This window comes from Halichoeres trimaculatus, unplaced genomic scaffold (assembly GCF_033239565.1).
Source record: "Halichoeres trimaculatus isolate MK-OKI-2021-1 unplaced genomic scaffold, fHalTri1.1 fHalTri1_scaffold_4, whole genome shotgun sequence".
In the NCBI taxonomy this organism is placed as follows: domain Eukaryota; kingdom Metazoa; phylum Chordata; class Actinopteri; order Labriformes; family Labridae; genus Halichoeres; species Halichoeres trimaculatus.
The window spans coordinates 37,740,746-37,762,458 of NW_027437182.1; the positions used below are offsets into that span (position 1 = coordinate 37,740,746).

Consider the following 21,713-nt stretch of genomic DNA (forward strand, 5'->3'; position numbering starts at 1 on the left):
TGCCCTAGGTTGCCTACCCCTGGTTTAGACTGTCGGGGGAAACTGACACACAGGGCTCCTGTTTCCCTCTCTCTATCTGTCAGTCTAACTTCTACTCTTAATGTCCTGTTATAGTTACTGACCATACAGTAACTATAGTTACTGCCACCCCCACCCCCCAACCCAACCCCATCCCAGTCTCCTCAAATATCTGTCTGAGTCTGGTTCTGTCCGAGGTTTCTGCCTGTTAAAGGAAAGCTTTCCTTGCCATTGTAACTTGCTAATTGCTGCAAGCTATGTAGTCACGATGGGCTCAGATGAGATCAGACTTCTTGTCTTGTCTTGTCTTGATGTTTGGGATCTAGACCTGTTAATGTTTTTGGAAGGGAGCATTCACGGGTATTTTCAGCCTTGCATGTCAGTTCAGAGCCATTGGTGCTGGTCCCCACCCAGACAGTAAACTTCCAGATAAAGAGTCCATGCAGCATAACAGTACATCCTGGCACAAAACATGCTGAAAGCTTTACAGGCCAGCAGCAGCTGATAATGCAAAACAAACAAACAAACATACATTAATCTGAAGAACTGCTTCCTGCTATAGACTGGTTAATAGGACAACTGAGCACATCAACCCCCATCAGGTCCCTCTGTTAGTGGTGGACCAACCACTACTCACCATGATTAAGAATGTTAAAAATAATAATTAAAAACTTCACCTGGTTTACAGGTTTTACACACCTATGACTTTCTTTCAATTAATGAAGTTATGTTCTGATACTAAAATAGCTTACATTTGCAATAAGCTAGAAATATCAGTTAGTATTCCTGATCCTGAACAAAAACATACTTATTTTATTTGGATGCAGCGACGATTCTGTCAAGCTAACGTTAATTGATTACACTATCTTAACTTATTTAGCCTAATCCCTGCAAATGACACCAACACAAAACTGTGAGATTGAGTTGAATGTACCTTTATTTCAATTAAGAGGAGACATTGCTTGATTTGACATGCCCCTACATTAATTTGTATTTAGTAGTTTATTTTGTAACTATCATGCAAATTCCAGTAATTAAATCCAGTACATGCATTTCTGAAGAGAAAAATCAATGTTAACTTTATTAACTAAGCAGTGATTTTTATGTTTATGATTTCAGTAAAAGAAAGGAATTTGAGCGGTGAATAAAAAGTATAATTGAAAACAGAGTTTGTGAGTTCGATGACGAACCCTAGACCTACATAGAAATGTCTAAGATTAAAAATAAAAATATTATATATATTGTTCTTTTTTGTCTTAATATGTATAATTATGAGTTAACAGACTTTTTTGCCAATTATTATTGCATAAATATTGGTAAATTCCTCCGCTTTAAAAAAAGTGTTTGATTTTAGTATGTGTCATTATGAGTTAACACACTTTTTTGCTTATTATTATTGCATAATTATTGGTCAATTCCTCTGCTCAAAAAGTGTTTGTTTCTAATATTTGTCATTGTGAGTTAACAGACATTTTTGCTAATTATTATTGCTACAATATTGGTCAGTTACGCAAACATCTCCAATGGGTTCGATTTTGAGAATCACCGCCGTGAGCTGAAAGACAACTCCAATTCACTAGGTGGCGCTGTAGCGAGAAAACAGTGCCGTGAGACTGCAGCCTGCAGGGATGCAGCTGGATCAAGCTGGATACTATTGAGCTGGAGCGTGTCAGCGGAGTGGTGAAGGTTGGACATCCGGCCACATGGTGTCGCTGCAGAGCGCTCTCTGTTCCCGTTGGAAAACAACATGGAGGACGAGCTAGATGTTGATATCGAAGGAGAGGAGTTCGACATCAGCCCGAGGTTAGAACAAAAACTGTATTTACCTTCATGAGGCCAGAAAACCACCTGTGGTTACTTTCAATGACTATACTCTGTCTAAGATACCGCTTTACTGCGACCTGGGCCTGTTTCTCATAACCACAGAGCAGAGACCCGTGTCGGCTGTCGGCGTGTGTGTTTAGTTTCTGTATATGCAATAGAAGGAGGTCGCTCTAAATCTCTCAGATGGACTGTATGTGTGTATCAAACAGCAGAGGCCACATGGCTGTTCCACAGGCTGTATGGTTACAGGGGGAAATGACTGATCAGCGGGCTGGATGGTCTACATCAGAGGACAGGTGAACAGAAAACAAGCGCTCCAGCCACCCCTCCACACCAGGACTGGAGTTTCGATTATTTCAGCCTGCTGCTCTTTGCCAAAGGCTCAGTTTCTAACACTTTCTAACAGTGGAAGAAATGAAGCTGTCCTTCATCTTACTGCTTCCTGTTTGACCTGGTCCTGATCCATAAGCTGGAACTGATCAGTCACAGACAGGACTGAGACCCCTGACGCAGGACTGAGACACCTGAAGCAGGACTGAGACACCTGAAGCAGGACTGAGACACCTGAAGCAGGACTGAGACACCTGAAGCAGGACTGAGACACCTGACGCAGGACTGAGACCCCTGACGCAGGACTGAGACCCCTGAAGCAGGACTGAGACCCCTGACGCAGGACTGAGACACCTGGTGTAGGACTGAGACCCCTGCACAGGACTGAGACCCCTGATGCAGGACTGAGACCCCTGACGCAGGACTGAGACCCCTGAAGCAGGACTGAGACACCTGACGCAGGACTGAGACCCCTGACGCAAGACTGAGACACCTGACGCAGTACTGAGACCCCTAAAGCAGGACTTAGACACCTGACCCAGGACTGAGACACCTGATGCAGGACTGAGACCCCTGAAGCAGGACTGAGACACCTGACGCAGGACTGAGACACCTGATGCAGGACTGAGACACCTGATGCAGGACTGAGACACCTGACGCAGGACTGAGACCCCTGAAGCAGGACTGAGACCCCTGAAGGAGGACTGAGACACCTGGTGCAGAAATTAGACACCCAAGACAACACTGAGACAGGACTAAGACACCTGAGACAGAAGTGAGACACCAGATGCAGGACTGAGACACCCGAGACAGGACTGAGACACATGTGACAGCAGTGAGACACCTCAGACAGGACTGAGACACCTGAGTGAGGACTGAGACACATGAGACAAAACTGAGACATGTGAGACAGGTTAAGTTTGAATTTTAAAGGATGTTCTCTGTGTGTGTCAGTGAGCTGCAGGGACCACATTTCATTCAGGACCAGCAACAGGGACCAGGTTTACTCCAGGACCAGTTCTTACAACCTGCCTGGAAGAACAGCACTGGAGTGCTGGTATGTGTTTCACAATGAACTGTATATGTATCCCAGTACCTGTGTCTACCTGTGTTTACCTGGGGCTACATGGATGACTTGCTGTGCTCATGCTCACTCTGTCCCTTGTCTCTCTGCAGCCATGGGAGCTGGACTCCTCTATCAGCGTGGAGAACAGGGAGGTGATAGAGAAGATGCTGCTGGAGGAACAGTATCCTTGGTCCAGTCAGGAGATCCTACATGATAACCACATCATTCCAGCTAGTCTCATGGAGATCTTGTTAAGCTGTGAAGATCTTGTGAAGATCTCGTGGAGACCTTGTGGAGATCCTGTGGAGAAATATAGAGGTCTTGTGAAGATGGTTCTCTTGGATCTGATGCTGTTTCATAGAACAGAGTTTTTTTGATCAGTTCACAGACAGATTCTGTGATTTCTACAACATAGGAGGTAGAGGTTTGCGAATCTACACACACTCAGTCTGAACATCCAACTTTGGTACTTTTTACTCATTCATACTAAATACTCAAACATGAAGGAAGACCAGACCTCCAAACAGAGGAAGCACCTATGGAATGATGATCCCAGATCAGGATTCTGAGAAACTCTTCAAACTGTGCTCTAACCTGTTTTATTGATCTTCCCTTCAGAAGTAAATTATGTGAATGTTTACTACTGTGATTTAAAATATGAGTGTGAAGTGTGTGTGATCATGATGTGTGTTTGTCCTGAGCTGACTTACAGATACTACCTGACAGGTGAGAAGGTTCAGACTCACCTTTGGGGGAGTGGTGTGAACAACAAGCCCAGAGTGAAGAGGTGAGTGTGTTACTCCTGCAGCTGGCACTCAGCCTCTCCTGTCTTTGTTGGTGTTCACGTCCTCCTTCTGTCTGCTGATGATCAGGTCTCCAGCTAAATCTGCCTCCTCTGGATCCTCATCTCGCTGGACCAATCAGGAGAGAGAGCTGTTTGAGCAAGGCCTGGTAAGTCTAAGTGTTCAGGTAAATAGGGCCGCTCTGACAGGTCTGACAAATCTCTGGCGGGTCTCCAATGGATCACTGAAGGGTTTCTGACAGGTCCCTGGTGGGTCCTTGATGAGTCTCTGAAGGGTCCCTGATAGCTCTCTGATGGGTCCCTGACCGGTCTGAAATGGGTCTCTGGTCTCTGTGGTGTGTTCTCTGCAGGCTCAGTTTGGACGGAGGTGGACTAAGATCTCAAAGCTGTTGGGGAGCCGCTCTGTCCTTCAGGTCAAGAGTTATGCCAGGCAGTACTTCAAACACAAGGTGAGACCTCCACCTGGATCCTAGAGCTGATCCAGTCTGATCCTCCTGCGTCGGTGACATTTTTGTCATTTATTTATTTCAGGCTAAATCGGAGCTGAGAGCTGCTGCTCCCCCAGCTGGTCCGGTCCTGCTCCTGCAGTCTCCTCAACTCAGCTGCAGTCAGCACCCCCTCCTGACAAACACGGTGAAGATCGAGAAGCTGTCTGACGAGGAGGACCAGGAAGTGGACATCACCGATGACTTGAGTGAAGACGGAGAGTCCTGCCCGATGGAGCAGCAAACAGAGATCCACACAGACCCCCAGGGGGAGGTGACTGAACCAGGTCCCACTGAGATTGAGGATCAAAGCAGCCACAGCATCTTGTCTCCAAGTCCTGGACCAGACAGTTGGGGTACTGGGACGGACCAGAGAAGCTCAGTTCCTCACACAGACTCCCAGAGCTCCCAGTCTGAGAGTCCAGCCGAGGGCGGTCCACTGGAGGAGGCCTGCAGGGACAGATCAGGTAAGACTGAGGCTGTCCAGTAGATCCACCTCACAATATGTTCCTTCCTGTTTCCTGTCTGGAGTCTGAGTATGGTTCTCTGTCCTCTTAGAGCCGCCCCAGAACACTCTGAGGGAGGGACCAGATGAGGAGCAGCAGGAGGAAGAGGAGCAGCAGGAGGAAGAGGAGGAGCAGGAGGAGCTGAAGGCCCCTGATCAGGAGGTGGAGATGGACATGGAGAGCATCAGCGAGGACGAGAAGCAAGCCATCGCAGAGTTCTTCGAGGGCCGACCCTCCAAGACCCCGGAAAGATACCTGAAGATCCGAAACTACATCCTGGACCAGTGGTAAACCCTGCCTTGTGATTGGTCACACGTTTCTTCATCACCCTGCTCAGGAAGAGGAGCTCAGTGTGTGTTCTGTTCCCAGGATGAAGAGCAGACCCAGGTATCTGAATAAGACCTCAGTCCGGCCGGGCTTGAAGAACTGTGGAGACGTGAACTGCATTGGGAGGATCCACACCTACCTGGAGCTGATCGGAGCCATCAACTTCGGCTGTGGTGAGTCCACCGCACTCGTCTCTTTAAGAGGGACAGGTGTGCAGGTCTTCACACAAAGCACTGTGTTGCTCTGAGGACCCAGCAGCTTTCTCTGTGGTTCTACTGAGAAGGAGGTCCAGCTGATGCTCTGGTCCCTGGGACCTGACTCTTCATCACATGGTGTCTGAGTCCTGCTGTGGTCTGACAGCGACCCTAGATGGGATGTAGATGAGTCCTCTCTGGGACTCTGGGGGGGTCACAGGTTGTCAGGTGAGCTGAAGGGTTCTGAGTGAATGAAAAGGAGATCAGATGTGTCTGACCCCTTCTCCCACAGAGCAGGCGGTCTACAACCGACCCCGGGTTCTGGACCGCTCCAGGCAGAAGGAAGGCAGAGACATGATAGAGGCGTACCAGCTGGCTCAGAGGCTGCAGAGCATGGTGGGTAATCCTCAGGTACTCTCCTCTGATAGAATAGGAGTATGTGAAGTCTGAGCTAACGGCTGATTGGCTGCTCATCACAGCGTACCAGGAAGCGCCGTGTGCGGGACACATGGGGGAACTGGTGTGATGCTAAAGACCTGGAGGGACAGACGTTTGAGGTATGTTAGAGATCCATCAGAGTCCAGTCCAGAGTCCATGAGCTCATCTGTCTGTTGTGATCCTGTTTCTCAGCACCTCAGTGCAGAGGAGCTGGCTCAGAGGAGAGCAGAGGCCAAGAGCAGAGCCAAATCCTGCAGGAGCTCTAGATCCAGAGAGTCAGTGTGATGCGCGCACACACACACACACACACACACACACACACACACACAGCATGCAGACCTCAACTCAAACAGGTCTACACACTGACCCTCTTTCTGTCTGTCCTGCAGGTCTGTGGACCCCTTTCAGCTGATTCCCTGCAGGTCGTTTGGAGAGGACGTACAGGTCAGCAGCGTTACCCTGTCAGTCAGCCTTAAGCCCAGAACTGAAACTGTAACCTCTAAAGAACACAGGGGTGTTAGGAGGATCAGGTCCCTGAGTCCAGACCATCAGCCTCAGACTCGGCTGCTTTAGAGGCCTCATACTGAAGAGCAGCAGAATCACAGACAACAGACACCGTGGACCAAAGTCCTGTACAGGAAAAAAAAGAAATACATTAAAAGCATTTGACCATTGTCACCATTAAACCATTAAAAACATAAAAACGGTTAAAACCATAAAAACCATGGCAGCCAAAAGGATCAAAATTAGGTCGTAGAGTTTAAACACTTCATATAGACCAGAAGCTGTATACATCACTGTTCCTGTCCCTTAGAGGCTAATCAGAGACCGGCCCCTAAGAAGTCTGGATCTGTTAAATGATGTTACTTCCAATTTATTCTCATTCAATCCGTCTTTTCTCAGGAACCATTCCAGGTGATCGTGTGTGCAGAGACTCTCCTCGTCATAGACATGGTATGCAAAAAACACACACACACACACACACGCGTAAACACATATATATTTACACTCACCGGCCACTTTATTAGGCACACCTGTCCAACTGCTCGTTAACGCAAATTTCTAATCAGCCAATCACATGGCTGCAACTCAGTGCATTACAGCATGTATACAGGTCAAGACGATCTGCTGCAGTTCAAACCAAGCATCAGAATGGGGAAGAAAGGATGCTCAAAGGGCAACTCCTGTTTCTTCACACCTGGGCATTATTTATAGGTGTGTGCATGCTCATATACTCACTCAGACAAACATTGTGCAGCTCGGAGTCCTTCAGAAGTTATTTAGATCCAACCCATTTTAGCCGCACTTAGCGCGGGCCACGGCAAGGAAGCTTCAGCACCAGACATAATCTCTGCAAAATCGCTCATTACGGCTATATTTTTTCATCCATCGCCTGTGTTATCATAAAGTCAGCCCGTCTACCGTCTTCAGGTGGGTCAGCTGACCCAGAGCTGACCTGGTAAACAAACGTTTGACGGTTGTCCTTACCGGTTTGAGCCTGAGTACACGGATGAGGAGCTCCATGAAAGAAGGATGCAGAGGGAGAGAGACGAAGAGCTGGCTCGAGAACAACAAACAGGAGCATGTCCACGACTCAATGTGAACTGGTGGTGCGCTTGTGGACAGTGTTCGCCTATGGCAACAGAAGAGGAGTGTGTTTGTGATAACACGTCCAACCTTGAGACAGATGGGCTACAGCAGCAGAAGACCACACCGGGTGACCCTCCTGTCAGCTAAGAACAGGAAACTGAGGCTACAATTCACACAGCAACACCAAAACTGGACCATAGAAGATTGGAAAAACGTTGCCTGGTCTGATGAGTCTAGATTTCTGCTCCACATTGGGATGGTAGGGTCGTCAACAACATGAAAGCATGGATCCATCCTGCCTTGTATCAACGGTTCAGCCTGCTGCTGCTGGTGTAATGGTGTGGGGGATATTTTCTCAGTACACTTTGGGCCCCTTAGTACCAGTTGAGCATCTTTTACATGACAGTGAGTTCCTTGTACTCAATTGTCCTCCACAGTCCCAAGATCTCAATCCAATAGAGCACCTTTGGGATGTGGTGGAACGGGAGATTCTCATCATGGATGTTCAGCCGACAAATCTGCAGCAACTGTGTGATGCTATCATGTCAATATGGACCAAACTCTCAGAGGAATGTTTCCAGCGCCTTGTTAAAGCTATGCCACTAAGGATTGAGGCAGTTCTGAGGGCAAAAGTGGGTCCAACCCAGTACAAGCAAGGTCAACCTAATAAAGTGGCTGCTGAATGTGTATATACAGTTATGTTCATAATAATAGCAGTGTGTTGAAAAAGGTGAGTAAACCTCAAAATTCTTCAAATAAATTTTATTTCAATGCAAACAAATGCATTGGGGACACTGCACATTCTTTTTTAAAGCAAAAACAATTGAAAAAGTGATTGAATTTGATAATATTTTACAGAAAGTCAAGAAATACAATGTACAAAAAAATAGCAGTGTTGACATCTTTATTTACAAACTCAAAAATGTTATGTATAAATAAAGAAATTCTTGATGATTCAACTTTCCTGAGAATCACAAACTAATATTTAGTTGCATAACCATGGTTTCTGATCACAGCTTCACATCTGTGGCGCATGGAGTCTACCAACTTCTGGCACCGGTCAACGGGTATTGAAGCCCAGGACAATTGTACTGCGTTCCACAATTGCTCTGCATTTCTTAGTTTTGCCTCATGAACAGCATTTTTTATGTCAGCCCACAAGTTTTCGATGGGATTGAGGTCCGGGGATTGTGCTGGCCACTCCATTACTTGAATTTTGTTTGTCTGGAACCATGATTTTGCTCGCTTGCTGGTGTGTTTGGGGTCATTGTCTTGTTGAAATACCCATTTCAAGGGCATTTCCTCTTCAGCATACGGCAGCATGACTTATTCCAGTATTCTGATGTACTCAAACTGATCCATGATCCCTGGTATGAGATAAATAGGACCATCACCTTAGTACGAGAAACATCCCCATACCATGACGCTTGCACCACCATGCTTCACTGTCTTCACTGTGTACTGTGGTTTGAATTAAGTGTTTTCAGGTCGTCTGACAAACTGTCTGTGACCCTTCAACCCAAAAAGAACAATCTTACTCTCATCAGTCCACAAAATATTACACCATTTCATGGTAGGCCGGTCAATGTGTCCTTTGGCAACTTGTAACCGCTTCAGGACATGTCTTTTTTTTAACAATGGGACTTTGTGTGGGCTTCTTGCAGGAAGCTTGGCTTCACACAGGCGTTGTCTGATTGTTACAGTACTCACAGGCAACCTTAGATCTTTTTTGATCCTCCTGGAGCTGATCATCGGCTGAGCCTTTGCCTTTTTGGTTATTCTCCGATCATTTCGAATTGTGTTTTTTCTTTTCCATCCTCGCTGTTCTGGTTTTGGCTGCCACTTTAAAGCATTTGAAATCATTTTAGCTGAACAGCCAATCATTTTCTGAACCTCTTTATAGGTTTTCCCTTCTTTTATTAACTCCTTTATCAAAGAACGCTCTTCCTCTGAACAGTGTCTTGAAAGACCCATTTCACTCTGTTTTTCATGGACAAATGCACAGCCAGCATGAGCAGCATCAGTTGTCTTGATCTTTATATAAGGGCCACCTGTTTGACACCTGTTTTTGTCACAAAATCAATTACCTCACTAATTGAACTCAGCACTGCTATTTTTTGAACACACCCCTTTCAGTTAATGATTCAGTTTCACAGAATCAGCAGCATGCACGTCATGCCTGTTGGGTCTGTTGGTTCTCTATACATTTCTTAAACTTTTTAGAAACTTACTTGCAGTGTAGAAGTTGAAAATCTAACAAAAACAGAGATTTATCTGGCTATTGATGTGGGACTGCTATTATTTTGAACACAACTGTATATATACATGCATACATACACACACATTTTGGTGCTGCTTCAATCCTCTTTTCTGACCTTTGGCCCTGACTTAGTCTTTCTGGTCTCTGTGGTTTATAGTCTCTCTCTGGCCTCTCTGCCTTTCGTTTTTAACTTCTCTGCCCTCTGCCTTCCTCTCTAACCTGCTGCTGTCACAGGCCTCCATCAGTCCACTCCATCAGCTGGAGGGGACTGATACCAAACACACACTGTCAGAAACAGACTCTAAGGACCCCCCAGAGACCTGATCAGACAAAAGCCACACACTCCTGTTTAATGAAGTTATGACTCAAACAGCCGCCAGTCTAAAACCCCTTGGTTTTAACGTGTGTTCTCTGTGTATCCTGTGTGTGTGTGTGTGTGTGTGTCAGCATGCTCATGTGTCCCGAGGAGAAGTCATCGGTCTGCTGGGAGGAACCTTCAACCAGGAGGAGAAAGTGTTGAAGGTCAGAGCTAACGATGAAGAGGAAGAGAGAGATGATTATACATACTGGAGTTTATACTCACTGGTGTGTGTGTGTGTGTGTCTGTGCAGATCTGTGCAGCAGAGCCCTGTAACAGTGTGAGCACAGGGCTGCAGTGTGAGATGGACCCGGTGTCTCAGACTCAGGCCTGTGACGTGCTGTCCTCTCTGGGCTTCAGCGTGGTGGGCTGGTACCACTCACACCCGTCCTTCCAGCCCAACCCTTCAGTACGAGACATCAGCACGCAGGACCAGTTCCAGGTGAGACCATACAGCTTCCTGACCTCCTGAGTCTGTGGATACAGAAACTGATTTGTAGTATGAGGTCCTGATGCCAGTCAGGCCCGTTCTCATCTGACCTGGTTCTTCCCTCCCAGAGTTATTTCTCCCGTGGAGGAGCCCCCTTCATCGGGATGATTGTAAGCCCATATGACCCTGCTAACCGCTCCCCCCACTCCCAAACCACCTGCCTGTTAGTGAAAGACACCCTGGAGCCCTCAGGCCCTCAGAGTGAGTTAAGCACAGACACACAGACAAAAGCACACACACACACACACCTCTGACAGACTAACTTTAATGTGTGTAGCTCTCTTCTCATTCTGAACCCTCCGAGCATCCTCTGTTGGTTTAAGATCTGTAAACCAAGCCTCCATGCCCCACAGAGCTGCCGTACAGGTTTGATTTCCTGTCATCATCAGAGCGACCGGACTGGGAGCAGACCATGAGGAGAGCTCAGTGGATCATCAGCAAATACTGCCAGACACCCGGGTGAGTGATAGGCAACATCCTGCCCTCCATAGTCTGACCCTGCCTGGAGGAAAGCCTAACATCGTCTTTGTCTGCTCTGTGCAGGAGTGTGCAGATGGACAGATTGTTCCGGAAAGACTCCCACCTCACCTGTCTGGAGAAGGTCAGCCTTTGAATCCAGCCACATGTCCACAGCTTCTGCTGTTCTGCCCCTCGTCGTCTTGACCTCTTTCATTTGCCTCCTTTCTTTAGATGCTGTCGTCTCTGGCCAGGTACCTGGAGCCCTTGCCAGATGAGGAGGGAGACCCCTTCCTCACTCAGATCCAAGCTATGTTCAGGTCTGACTTCATCTCTAAGCAGCAGCAGCAGCAGCTGCAGGAGGAGGAGGAGGAGGAGGAGGAGGAGGAGGAGGAAGCATGGGATACCTCACTCAGACTGCTGGACTCAGCTGAGCAGGCTTTTAATCAGCTCAGTGAGGAGCGCCCCCTGCAGGAAGGAAGTGATTCTTATGGAGACAATGATGTGAAGCCCACAGAGAGCAGCATGGTGTTACACCTGGGCTCTGTACTGTCCTCTGAACACGACTATTTACTCTGATCCTGGAGCAGTTAGAGCAGGGGTCTTCAACGTTTTTCAGACCGAGGACCCCCTAACAGACGTAGCAGGGACTCCCTTTCACAAATACATACATACATATGACTTGACAGAGCGAGTATGAAACATGCAGCCCTGTGATTGGCAGAGCAGAGATAAAGGCGGGTCTTCCTCTCTCTTGAGGAGCTAGAAGTGAACTCTAAGTGAACCTGTCTCAATCCGAGAGAGCTGCTGTGTTGCTGTATGTGTTCATTTCTGACTGAAAGATAACATCTTTGGCCTCTGTGTGTCCACTGATGAGTTAAAGACAATAACACGAGGAAAAAATGAAATATTTGGGATGATTAATTGAAAATATAAAAAATTCCTAGCCAAACAAAAATATCACAGGCCCCCTGGAGTACCTCCACAGACCCTCCAAGGGGCCTCAGACCCCTGTTGAAGACCTCTGATCTAGAGGATGCTGTTTGTTTCTACCAGTGTTACCAGCACACTAAGTTAGTGTCTTAGTCTTGTTATTATTCCTCACACTTAAACCTCAAAGACCAGACCTCTTTATTTCTGAGAGCGTGGATACTACCTGAAACCAGCTGATGTTCAGATCACACAACAGACGTGTCAGTCAGGCCAAAGACAGCCTGCAGCCAGTGTCAGAGGTTTCTTTAGGAAGTGACTGTGCCTGAAGGTGTGTGTGTGTGAGAGAGAGAGAGAGAGACAGAGAGAGGAAAAGGATAAATGTTTTGTTGTAAAGAGTAATAAACAGATTTTCATACCATGGTTTCCTTATATTTGTTTTATTTCTGGTAAAAATTTGATGTTTTCAAACATCACATCCACCTTTATTCTCCTGAAAATAAGGAAACTTTAAAAATACGACACAGAATGAATAAAATGAATTATATTCAGGTTGTGACATGCCAAGTTATGCTTTGTCATGCTAGTTTTTTTTTTAAACAATAATCACTTATTGTTACCGTCAGTTCAGATTTATTTATTTATATTTATTTGTCAGTAGTGTAGAAATAATATTGACATCTCGTTTGGTAAAAGTGTAACTATCTTCTTCAAAGAAAAGTGTTGATGAGGATTTTCTCGGTAGGCTTGTTTCGAATTATTTCAGCCTTACGCCCGTCCGGAACCTTTCTTTGAGTATGCGTTTCTGCGCGGATCCCAATCGAAGTCGGATCGCCAAAGTACCTAAACAACTTAAAGTTATGTACAACCCCACAGACTGTATCATTGTGTGACTCCGGTGCCCGGAGTTGAACCACGTCGTGTTTACACTGAGATTCACGCTTGAAATCCGGACTGTCAGGACTTAATGAAAGTTAATAGAGGCTAAACTGGCCTTATAGAGGCTAACACAGGCTAACAGTAAGGTGTTACCAAGGTTACTGCAAGGTACAGCGTCCAGCCACAGGTGAGGACAGAGGTGGGTCTAAGGGGAACCAAGAGGTGAACCTCCAGGTGAAGCTTTGCAGTGATATGAACGTCCTGTGACTTATGGCCCCTCGTGTGTCCGCGGGTCCGTTCTCTCAGACTGTATAAGGACGGGGTGCGTTCACGGACCAGCACGGAAAATGGTTTTACTTGGTTTCGGTGTTGTGAGGAGCGCTCGGTTCTGTTCTCGACCCGCCCACTTAGTCCGAACCCTTCACCTGAGGAGTCCTCTCCTCTGCAGCCACAGAATTACAGACTCTGTCCGCCTCAGAGCTGTCCCACCTGGCTCATTCTGCACAAATGGGAGGACGCTGTGTGTCCGGATCAGCCCCAGGGCCTCCTCTCTGCTGCACCCGGGTCCTGTGCTCACCCAGTGCGGACTCCACTTCCACACATCCGCCTCTGTGAGGGCCCTGCCGGGGCCCCTCCTGTGGCTGGTGCTCAAACCTCTGCAGAAACTCACCGCAATAATCCTGGGCAGGTAGACAAACACACACACACACACACACACACACACACACACACACACACACACACACACACACACACACACACACACACACACACACACACACACACACACACACACACACAGAGCTCAGATTATTAATCCTCACCTCTATAGAGCAGAGTATGAGTTTAAACTATTAATTCTCACCTCTTTAGAGCAGGATGTGAGCTCAGATTACACTGGCGAGTACAGTTTTTGTCGAGTTAGGTCTGTGGTAAACTATTTTTTGGGTGCAGAATCCAAAACTGATCTCAGTTGTTGTGTTTCATGTCAAAGTTTTAATCTACAGGATCCCTGTTTTCTTAAAAAAATATGAAAAAAACTTGAAATTAACAGATATGTGTTTGTTTTATTAAAATCTTTAAATATTGACATACAGTGAAATATGGAAGAAACAGGCATGACAAAGGAAATGGCTGATGGAGGAACTACAGGAGCAGACATGATCTGGCAGAAAGAAATATATACCTATGTAAATAAAACACTAAAATGTAATGGTTACAAGCTTTCAAAAAAAGAAACAGCATAATAGAAATAGTAATAATATTAATTTGTTCACTAATAAAATCTCAAAAGTTTTTCAATTTAACATATTTATTCTTCCATACATAACCTTGCAATGCTGTGTTCAAGTCCAGCATGGAAAATCACCTACTCTTCCACTCCCTGACAGTCACAAGATTTAGGTACCATTGACATTGACCATTAACATAGAACCATTAAACATTACGTGAATCAGTACTCTGTAATACATATGAAATATGGTTGGTACCACTAAATTACCTAATTTGGTTCCCACCCTTAGCCTAACTGCAGTTTACCAGTGGAATTTTGCTTATCTGACGGGTAAGCTGTGGAGAAAAAAGTTGGTGGGCTAGAACAAAAATGACTGCAATTTTGAAATCAGCATGACTATTTTAGTTTTAGTCAGCATTAAAATCTAACTCAACAGATTTTTTTTTTTTTGTTCCCCAGTGTTATTGATCCTCACCTTTGTAGTGCAGGATATGAGCTCAGATTATTAATCCTCACCCCTGTAGAGCAGGATTTCAGATCAGATTATTGATCCTCACCTCTCTAGAGCTGGATGTGAGCTCAGATATTTCTCATGATGTCTTGTGACCTTCTGACCTCTCATGTGTGCAGGAGTATCAGGAAGTGGTGGGTGGCTCTACCAGCAAACCGGCAGCAGCTCATGCGGGAGTGGGCGTGGCATCGGCGGTGGCATCTTATTGCAGGGGCCATTGTTACCATGGTGATAGTGCTCCTCCTTCTCCTGACCCACCTGGACGAGTCGCCGCTGACAGGGCGGACTCGCCTCCTGGTGTTCAGCAGGGAGAAATACATGGAGCTGGCTGCTCTGACCTCAGAGGCGGTGAGAGCAAAAAGTGTCAGCTTGTAGAAACACATTTCAGAGGTCGTCTGATCCACACAGAGAACAAACAGTCCTTCAACTCTGAAGTGTGTGTGTGTGTGTGTGTGTGTGTGTGTGTGTGTGTGTGTGTGTGTGTGTGTGTGTGTGTGTGTTTAGTACATGGAGGAGTTTGCTGAGCTGCTGCTCCCGGTCTCTGACGCCCGTCACCAGGTGGTGGAGCAGGTGGTGCAGCACCTTGCTCAGAGGAACAAGGACATCCCTGAGGTGTCTGATGTCAGCTGGAGCGTCCATGTGGTGCAGAGTCCTCAGATCAACGCCTTCGTCCTGCCCGTCAGTCACAGACACCTGAGCTTTCATATGATTATGTTACACACAATCACGTACACTCTACACCTCAGAAGAGCAGCACATTCTCTGAACAGAGGTATCATGGTTCTTCACGTCCCACCGTGCTCTCAGGTCTGTCTGGTTTTTGCAGGACGGGAAGGTGTTCATGTTCACGGGGATGTTGGATGTTGTCACTGATATTCACCAGCTCACCGTGGTCCTGGGACATGAGATGGCTCATGCTTTACTGGGGCATGCTGTGAGTACAGACCTCCTGCATAGTCTGGGGATGTTCCTATGAGTAATCACCTGCAGCAGGCTTGAGGTGTTCCCTCAGACCTTAAAGTGATACTCATCAGCACCACCACCTGGATTCACAATCCAGCGGGAACATCCCTCTGGATTTGGTGGATTAGGAGAACTGAAAGTGATACTCAGGGATGGAACAGGTTGGGTCCTATCACAAGGTTTAGGGCAGAAATTACCCCTACAGCAGTGTTTTTGTGCAGCAGAAGCCCAGAGCGCTCGCAAACACCCCCTCCCTGCTCGTCTGCCAGTTTCCTCTGCACTCAGACGGGGCCATATTTTACTTGACCAAAAACACAAATAAACGGACTCCCATCAAAAAAATCTGATATCGGTCTGCATTCACGCTTTATTTAGAGAATTTTCAGCGCATTACTTTCACACAAAAACACCGCTAAATAAGGCTCTAGTTCTCATCATGTTATAAAACGGCGCTACCTCCGCTGCAGAGCCACAGCTGGCTAAGAGGCACTCGCCACTTAGTGTATCAGTCCACGCGTGCGGCGTGCCAGGTATAAACAAACGCAGGTAGGCTGCCAGGACAAAGAGATAGGACCCAACTTGTTCCATCCAGGAGTATCACTTTCAGTTCTCCTAATCCACCAAATCCAGAGGGATGTTCCCGCTGGATTGTGAATCCAGGTGGTGGTGCTGATGAGTATCAAGAAACTTCTGATCTGGTGCATCTGAGTGTCAGGCTTAAAGAACACTTCCCACTTATGTTACACATACCACAGACCATTTCATCCACATGCCTGCTCAGCTGAGTCCAGTAGTCTGTGTGAGGGATTCTATGCTTTTTCCTCCTCCTCCTCCTCCTCCTCTTGAAAGAGGGCAAACTTATCACTCCATTTTTCTTTCCTTGTCCCTTTTCCTCTCTTCTTCGCCCTGACCTCCTCTCTTCCCTGCCACCCACCGTCTTCTCTGCAGGCAGAGCAGGCCAGTCTGTCCCACGTGGTTGACCTCCTGTCTCTCATCCTGCTGACAGCCATCTGGGCTGTGTGTCCTCGGGACAGCCTGGCTCTGCTGGGACAGTGGGTCCAGGACAAGCTCTCCCAGGTGAGTCCCACAGCAGAATGTCACCCCATCAGACGCACAGAGCTGAGCTTTAACCCTGACCTCCGTCTGCTCTGCAGCTGATGTTCAGTCGTCCCTTCAGCAGGAAACTGGAGGCTGAGGCCGATGAAGTGGGGCTGCAGTTAGCTGCAAAGGTATGGTCACCCTGGAATGATGATTTCTTCAGATTGTCACACATATCTCTGGATAACTGTGGCCTTTAGAGACCACACAGGCTGTGCTGAGACACTGTGGATACTTGGAAGGGTGTGTGTGTGTTTTCAGGCAGGCTGGCTGATTAAAGGTCAAACAGTTTGATTTCTGCTCTGAGAAGGAGGTCCCTGCCTGGTTTGATCTAAATCTTCCTACTTTCCTTTGCTGTTTTTATTTCACATATTTAAAACTCTTAAAATGTGCTAATGCTGCAATCTGCCTGCAGGACACCAGGGGGCACTGTGGTCAAAGAAAAGATATGTGACAACTCATGAAGCAGAAGGCACAGCACTGTGTTTCTGTCAGTATTTCTGACCCTTTGTGTGTGTGTGTGTGTGTGTGTGTGTGTGTGTGTGTGTGTGTGTGTGTGTGTGTGTGTGTGTGTGTGTGTGTGTGTGTGCCCCTCCAGGCATGTGCAGATGTGCGAGCAGGTCCTGTTTTCTGGCGGCAAATGGAAATCAGAGACCAGCTGACAGGAGAGCCCGCCCTGCCTGAGTTTCTGTCCACACACCCTTCACACAGGAACAGGTTCACTCAGCTGGACCGCCTCATTCCACAGGTACACACACACACACACACACACACACACACACACACACACACACACACACACACACACACACACACACACACGCGGCCATGTGCTGCTCAGACTGGTGTGTTGGTGTAGACCAGGGATGTCCAACTCGTGCCATGGAGGGCCAAGAGGCTGCAGGTTTTCTTTCCAACCAAGAACTCCACCAGCTGATTCCATTGATTACCTCACCTTCAAGCAGAGAGCAGGGGCTAATCAATGGAATCAGCTGGTGGAGTTTCTGGTTGGAAAGAAAACCTGCAGCCTCTTGGCCCTCCATGGCACGAGTTGGACATCCCTGGTGTAGACTAAAGAGAGACCAGATCCAGTTTGCTACAGTTCCAGTCTGCTGGAGCAGGTCTGGATTGTTTGGGACCAACCATCATCAAAACCTCAAATATGCAGATTTAACAGGAACCAAGTTAAAGATTAATAGATTCAACATCCACATTCATCCACTCAGACAAACACACACACACACACACACACACACACACACACACACACACACACACACTCACACACACACACACACACACACACACACACACACACACACACACACACACACACACACACACACACACACACACACACACATACACACACACACACACACACACACACACACACACACACACACACACACACACACACACACACACACACACACACACACATACACAGTGTAGATGAAACAGCCAGCCTAACCTTGAGTCTGAGTGTTGTCACTCAGTCAGACTGTGAGCAGCAAACAGGAACAGATGGAGAAAGCACTAATAGTCCATCAGGTGTCATTGAGTGTGTGCATGTTTTATGTGTGTGCATGTTCTGTGTGTGTGTGTGTGTGTGTGTGTGTGTGTGTGTGTGTGTGTGTGTGTGTGTGTGTGTGTGTGTGTGTGTGTGTGTACAGATTATCATCTCACAGCAGTTGTTGTCTGGCTGAGCCTCAGCCACTGGTAATGAAGTGATGAAGACTTGTTCTGGGGCTCACTTGCTGTGTTTGTGTTTTTTTACCGTGTGTGTGTGTGTGTGTGTGTGTGTGTGTGTGTGTGTGTGTGTGTGTGTGTGTGTGTGTGTGTGTGTGTGTGTGTGTGTGTGTGTGTGTGTGTGTGTGTGTGTGTGTGTGTGGGTGTGTGGGCTGTTATGAAGCAGCTCTCTGCTCCAGCTGAGACAATACGTGATGTTATGTTTTTAACCTTGTACAGTGTGCAGTGCCCACACTCAGAGAGCAGCAGGCCTGAGCTCTCCTGGTTTCTGTGATGGTCCATGAGCTGCAGTTCACCTGACTGTCTGTACTCATAGGAAGTTTTACAGGGACCCCTTCTTTAGCTCAGAGCAGCAAAAACATCCAGACAGACAAGCAGACTTTCAGCTTAGGGCCCCTCTTTGGACCTGTAACGACCTCATCAGTCTGTCTGTCTCTGTCTGTGTGTCCATGCAGGCTCTGGAGCTGAGGGAGAGCTGTGTCTGTCCAGCTCTTCCTCCCACTGATCCTCGTGCCGTCTTCTCCCAGAGCGTCCGAGTGCTGCTGGAAAACAGCAAGAACCAGGAGAGAAGCCCTGCTCTGCCCCACAGCCCAGCACTCCCCTCTGGACTGTCTGCAGCTCTGCTTGCTCCTGCTCCCTCTCTCCCCTCTGCTGCTCCTGCTGCTCCTGCTGCTCCTGCTGCTCCTGCTGCTCCTGCTGCAGATGGAGAACCCAAAGGCTGCTGAGGGGGGGCTGGACCTGAGGTTACTGTGATTCTTCTGCAGATCACTTCAGGATCATTCAGGTTGTTTTATAGCAGACTTCTCTTCTCTGTTCACCACTGACAATAAACAGAACAGGGTCTCTGTGACAGGATGAGCCTGTGTGTCCTTCCACAGAGAGCTGGAGACTCTGCTCATCTTCACAGCTTCAGCTTCATCCAGAGTGTCACCAGACCTGTGCTGATGAGACAAAGCAATGAACAGGGCACATGAAAAGGGTTAACTGTAGCTGCTTGATCCACTGATTGTAAAGTAGTCACAGTCCTGTGTGTTCAGCAGGTCTGAGCTGCAGCTTCCAGCACAGTAACAGGTACAAAGACTCTGAGATGTGAAGTGTTGGAAACAGCTGACGGACATTAAAGAGAGGAATGAGTCTGAGCCTCATCCTGAGAGTCTCTCTCAGCTCTATGAGGACGCATAGAAACATCACCAGGACCAGGGCCTCATGTTCAAAGACTTGTGTGGATTTCCTACTGAAAATTGGCGTACGCTCAAACCCAGAAAACATCATACCTATAAAAATTTTCAGATGTATGAATCCAAGCACATTTCTTGTGTTCATCCCAATCAGTGTGAAATTAAGCACACATGATGGAGTTTTGATATCAAATCATATAGTAATGAGCTCAGCATCTGAGATTTGTGACTCATACAATGAAATGACGCTGATATGTTTTGAAAAGACTGACCATTAGACTGGAATCGACGATCAGTTTAGATCAGCAAGATGTATTCACTTGAAAATTGTGCTAAATCTAGGCTAACTGTACTAAGTGAAGGCTACCTGTACTTTGCCTTTCACAAAACTAAACTAAAGCATTTGCAATTTTATGAGATTCAATGAGAAATTCAATTATGTTGTGAAACATTTCCAAGTAGTTTAAAGGTTTGTCCATGATATTTTAAGAATCTAATTTCTGTTTAAAGAAAAAAGCCAAACCAGTGGAGAAAAAGTACAATACAGCCAGTATTCGTAAACAGACAGGGAACAGAGACAGAAAGAAACAAACAGGAACAGACACAGATAGAAACGTCACAGACAGAAAGTGACAGAGATAGACACAGGTAGAGACAGAAAAACACAGGTAAAGACAGAAACAAACACAGAAAGACACAGGTACAGACAGCAAGAGACACAGACGGACACAGGTACAGACAGAAACATACACAGATAGAAAGACACAGGAAGTCACAGCCACAGATAGGAAGAGACACAGAAAGACACAGGTACAGACAGGTAGAGACACAGACACAGGTACAGACAGGAAGAGACACAGACACAGGTACAGACAGGAAGAGACACAGACACAGGTACAGACAGGAAGAGACACAGGCACAGGTACAGACAGGAAGAGACACAGACACAGGTACAGACAGGAAGAGACACAGACACAGGTACAGACAGGAAGAGACACAGACACAGGTACAGACAGGAAGAGACACAGACACAGGTACAGACAGGAAGAGACACAGACACAGGTACAGACAGGAAGAGACACAGACACAGGTACAGACAGGAAGAGACACAGACACAGGATACAGACAGGAAGAGACACAGACACAGGTACAGACAGGAAGAGACACAGACACAGGTACAGACAGGAAGAGACACAGACACAGGTACAGACAGGAAGAGACACAGACACAGGTACAGACAGGAAGAGACACAGACACAGGTACAGACAGGAAGAGACACAGACACAGGTACAGACAGGAGGAGACACAGACACAGGTACAGACAGGAAGAGACACAGACAAACAAAGGTACAGACAGGAAGAGACACAGACAAACAAAGGTACAGACAGTAAGAGACACAGACAAACAAAGGTACAGACAGTAAGAGACACAGACAAACAAAGGTACAGACAGAAAGTCACAGACAGGAACACACACAGAAAAGACACAGGTACAGGCAGGAACAGTCACAGACATGAACAGCCATAGAAAGACACAGTCACAGACAGGACAGACCGGTGAGCTGCAGCAGCAGACGGGTGCAGTGTTGAGCCAGCTCACATTAAAAGTGAGCTGGCCTCAAAGTTCAGCTCGCACCAATTTGAATGACTGAGTTCAAGTTTGGTTTTTTTTGCAACAAGTTCTCCTTTTCAGTAAAGCTGTGTCTGCTTTAATCTATTTGTCTGAGCTTGTTTCCCAATTTGATGAATCCCTGTATGCTGTTAAAACACCACAGACAGAAAAACTGTGACGGTAGTGTGTGAACTGTCAGCAGGATGAGCCATGCTGCATGCACGGAGAGTGCTGTAGAAGAAGACCTGACTTCTGTTGCCATAAACCAGAGTGCTCAGCCTCTCTCAGACCCCCTCTGTCACCTCTCAGCAACCCCCCTTATCTTTGCGCACCTTTTGCTTCCTCTTGGATTTTGGACGGCATTCACTGCCTCAGGAGTGAAGTTCATCCACGTTCCTGTTCATGAGTTAAA

At 47.0% G+C, this 21,713-nt stretch overlaps 2 protein-coding genes across 3 annotated transcripts; both read left to right on the forward strand.

The window, feature by feature from the left end:
• The first annotated feature begins 1,678 nt into the window (after nt 1-1,678).
• On the forward strand, nt 1,679-12,450 carry mysm1 (Myb-like, SWIRM and MPN domains 1). The gene is made up of 20 exons (XM_074668827.1): nt 1,679-1,821; nt 3,127-3,229; nt 3,349-3,419; nt 3,951-4,025; nt 4,111-4,189; nt 4,391-4,489; nt 4,572-4,992; nt 5,084-5,318; nt 5,401-5,531; nt 5,845-5,948; nt 6,032-6,109; nt 6,183-6,265; nt 6,380-6,434; nt 6,894-6,944; nt 10,288-10,362; nt 10,452-10,640; nt 10,757-10,889; nt 11,042-11,147; nt 11,232-11,289; nt 11,379-12,450. Exons 1-20 carry the CDS (start codon nt 1,766-1,768, stop codon nt 11,721-11,723), a joined length of 2,547 nt encoding a protein of 848 aa, XP_074524928.1. The 5' UTR covers nt 1,679-1,765; the 3' UTR covers nt 11,724-12,450.
• A 540-nt stretch (nt 12,451-12,990) lies between these two features.
• oma1 (OMA1 zinc metallopeptidase) lies at nt 12,991-20,965 on the forward strand. 2 transcript variants are annotated; one of them, XR_012598204.1, is made up of 9 exons: nt 12,991-13,641; nt 14,818-15,046; nt 15,203-15,376; nt 15,525-15,632; nt 16,610-16,738; nt 16,816-16,890; nt 17,358-17,507; nt 18,967-20,779; nt 20,837-20,965. XR_012598204.1 is itself a non-coding variant. In XM_074668807.1 (8 exons), the coding sequence occupies exons 1-8, from the start codon at nt 13,301-13,303 to the stop codon at nt 19,234-19,236; spliced, it is 1,476 nt and encodes a 491-aa protein (XP_074524908.1). In that variant the 5' UTR covers nt 12,991-13,300; the 3' UTR covers nt 19,237-20,965. The 2 variants fall into 2 exon arrangements, 1 of the variants encoding a protein (XP_074524908.1); XM_074668807.1 differs by having other exon boundaries at nt 18,967-20,965.
• Nucleotides 20,966-21,713: the final 748 nt, after the last annotated feature.

Excerpts from the sequence above, each read along its gene's own strand:
- mysm1 (XM_074668827.1), top strand. The coding sequence starts at position 1,766 with ATGGAGGACGAGCTAGATGTTGATATCGAAGGAGAGGAGTTCGACATC. Across the intron at positions 5,949-6,031 it reads CTCAGAGGCTGCAGAGCATG|CGTACCAGGAAGCGCCGTGT; the intron begins GTGGGTAATCCT and ends TGCTCATCACAG. Across the intron at positions 11,290-11,378 it reads ACCTCACCTGTCTGGAGAAG|ATGCTGTCGTCTCTGGCCAG; the intron begins GTCAGCCTTTGA and ends TCCTTTCTTTAG.
- oma1 (XM_074668807.1), top strand. The coding sequence starts at position 13,301 with ATGGTTTTACTTGGTTTCGGTGTTGTGAGGAGCGCTCGGTTCTGTTCT. Across the intron at positions 15,047-15,202 it reads CTGCTCTGACCTCAGAGGCG|TACATGGAGGAGTTTGCTGA; the intron begins GTGAGAGCAAAA and ends GTGTGTGTTTAG. Across the intron at positions 16,739-16,815 it reads TCCAGGACAAGCTCTCCCAG|CTGATGTTCAGTCGTCCCTT; the intron begins GTGAGTCCCACA and ends TCTGCTCTGCAG.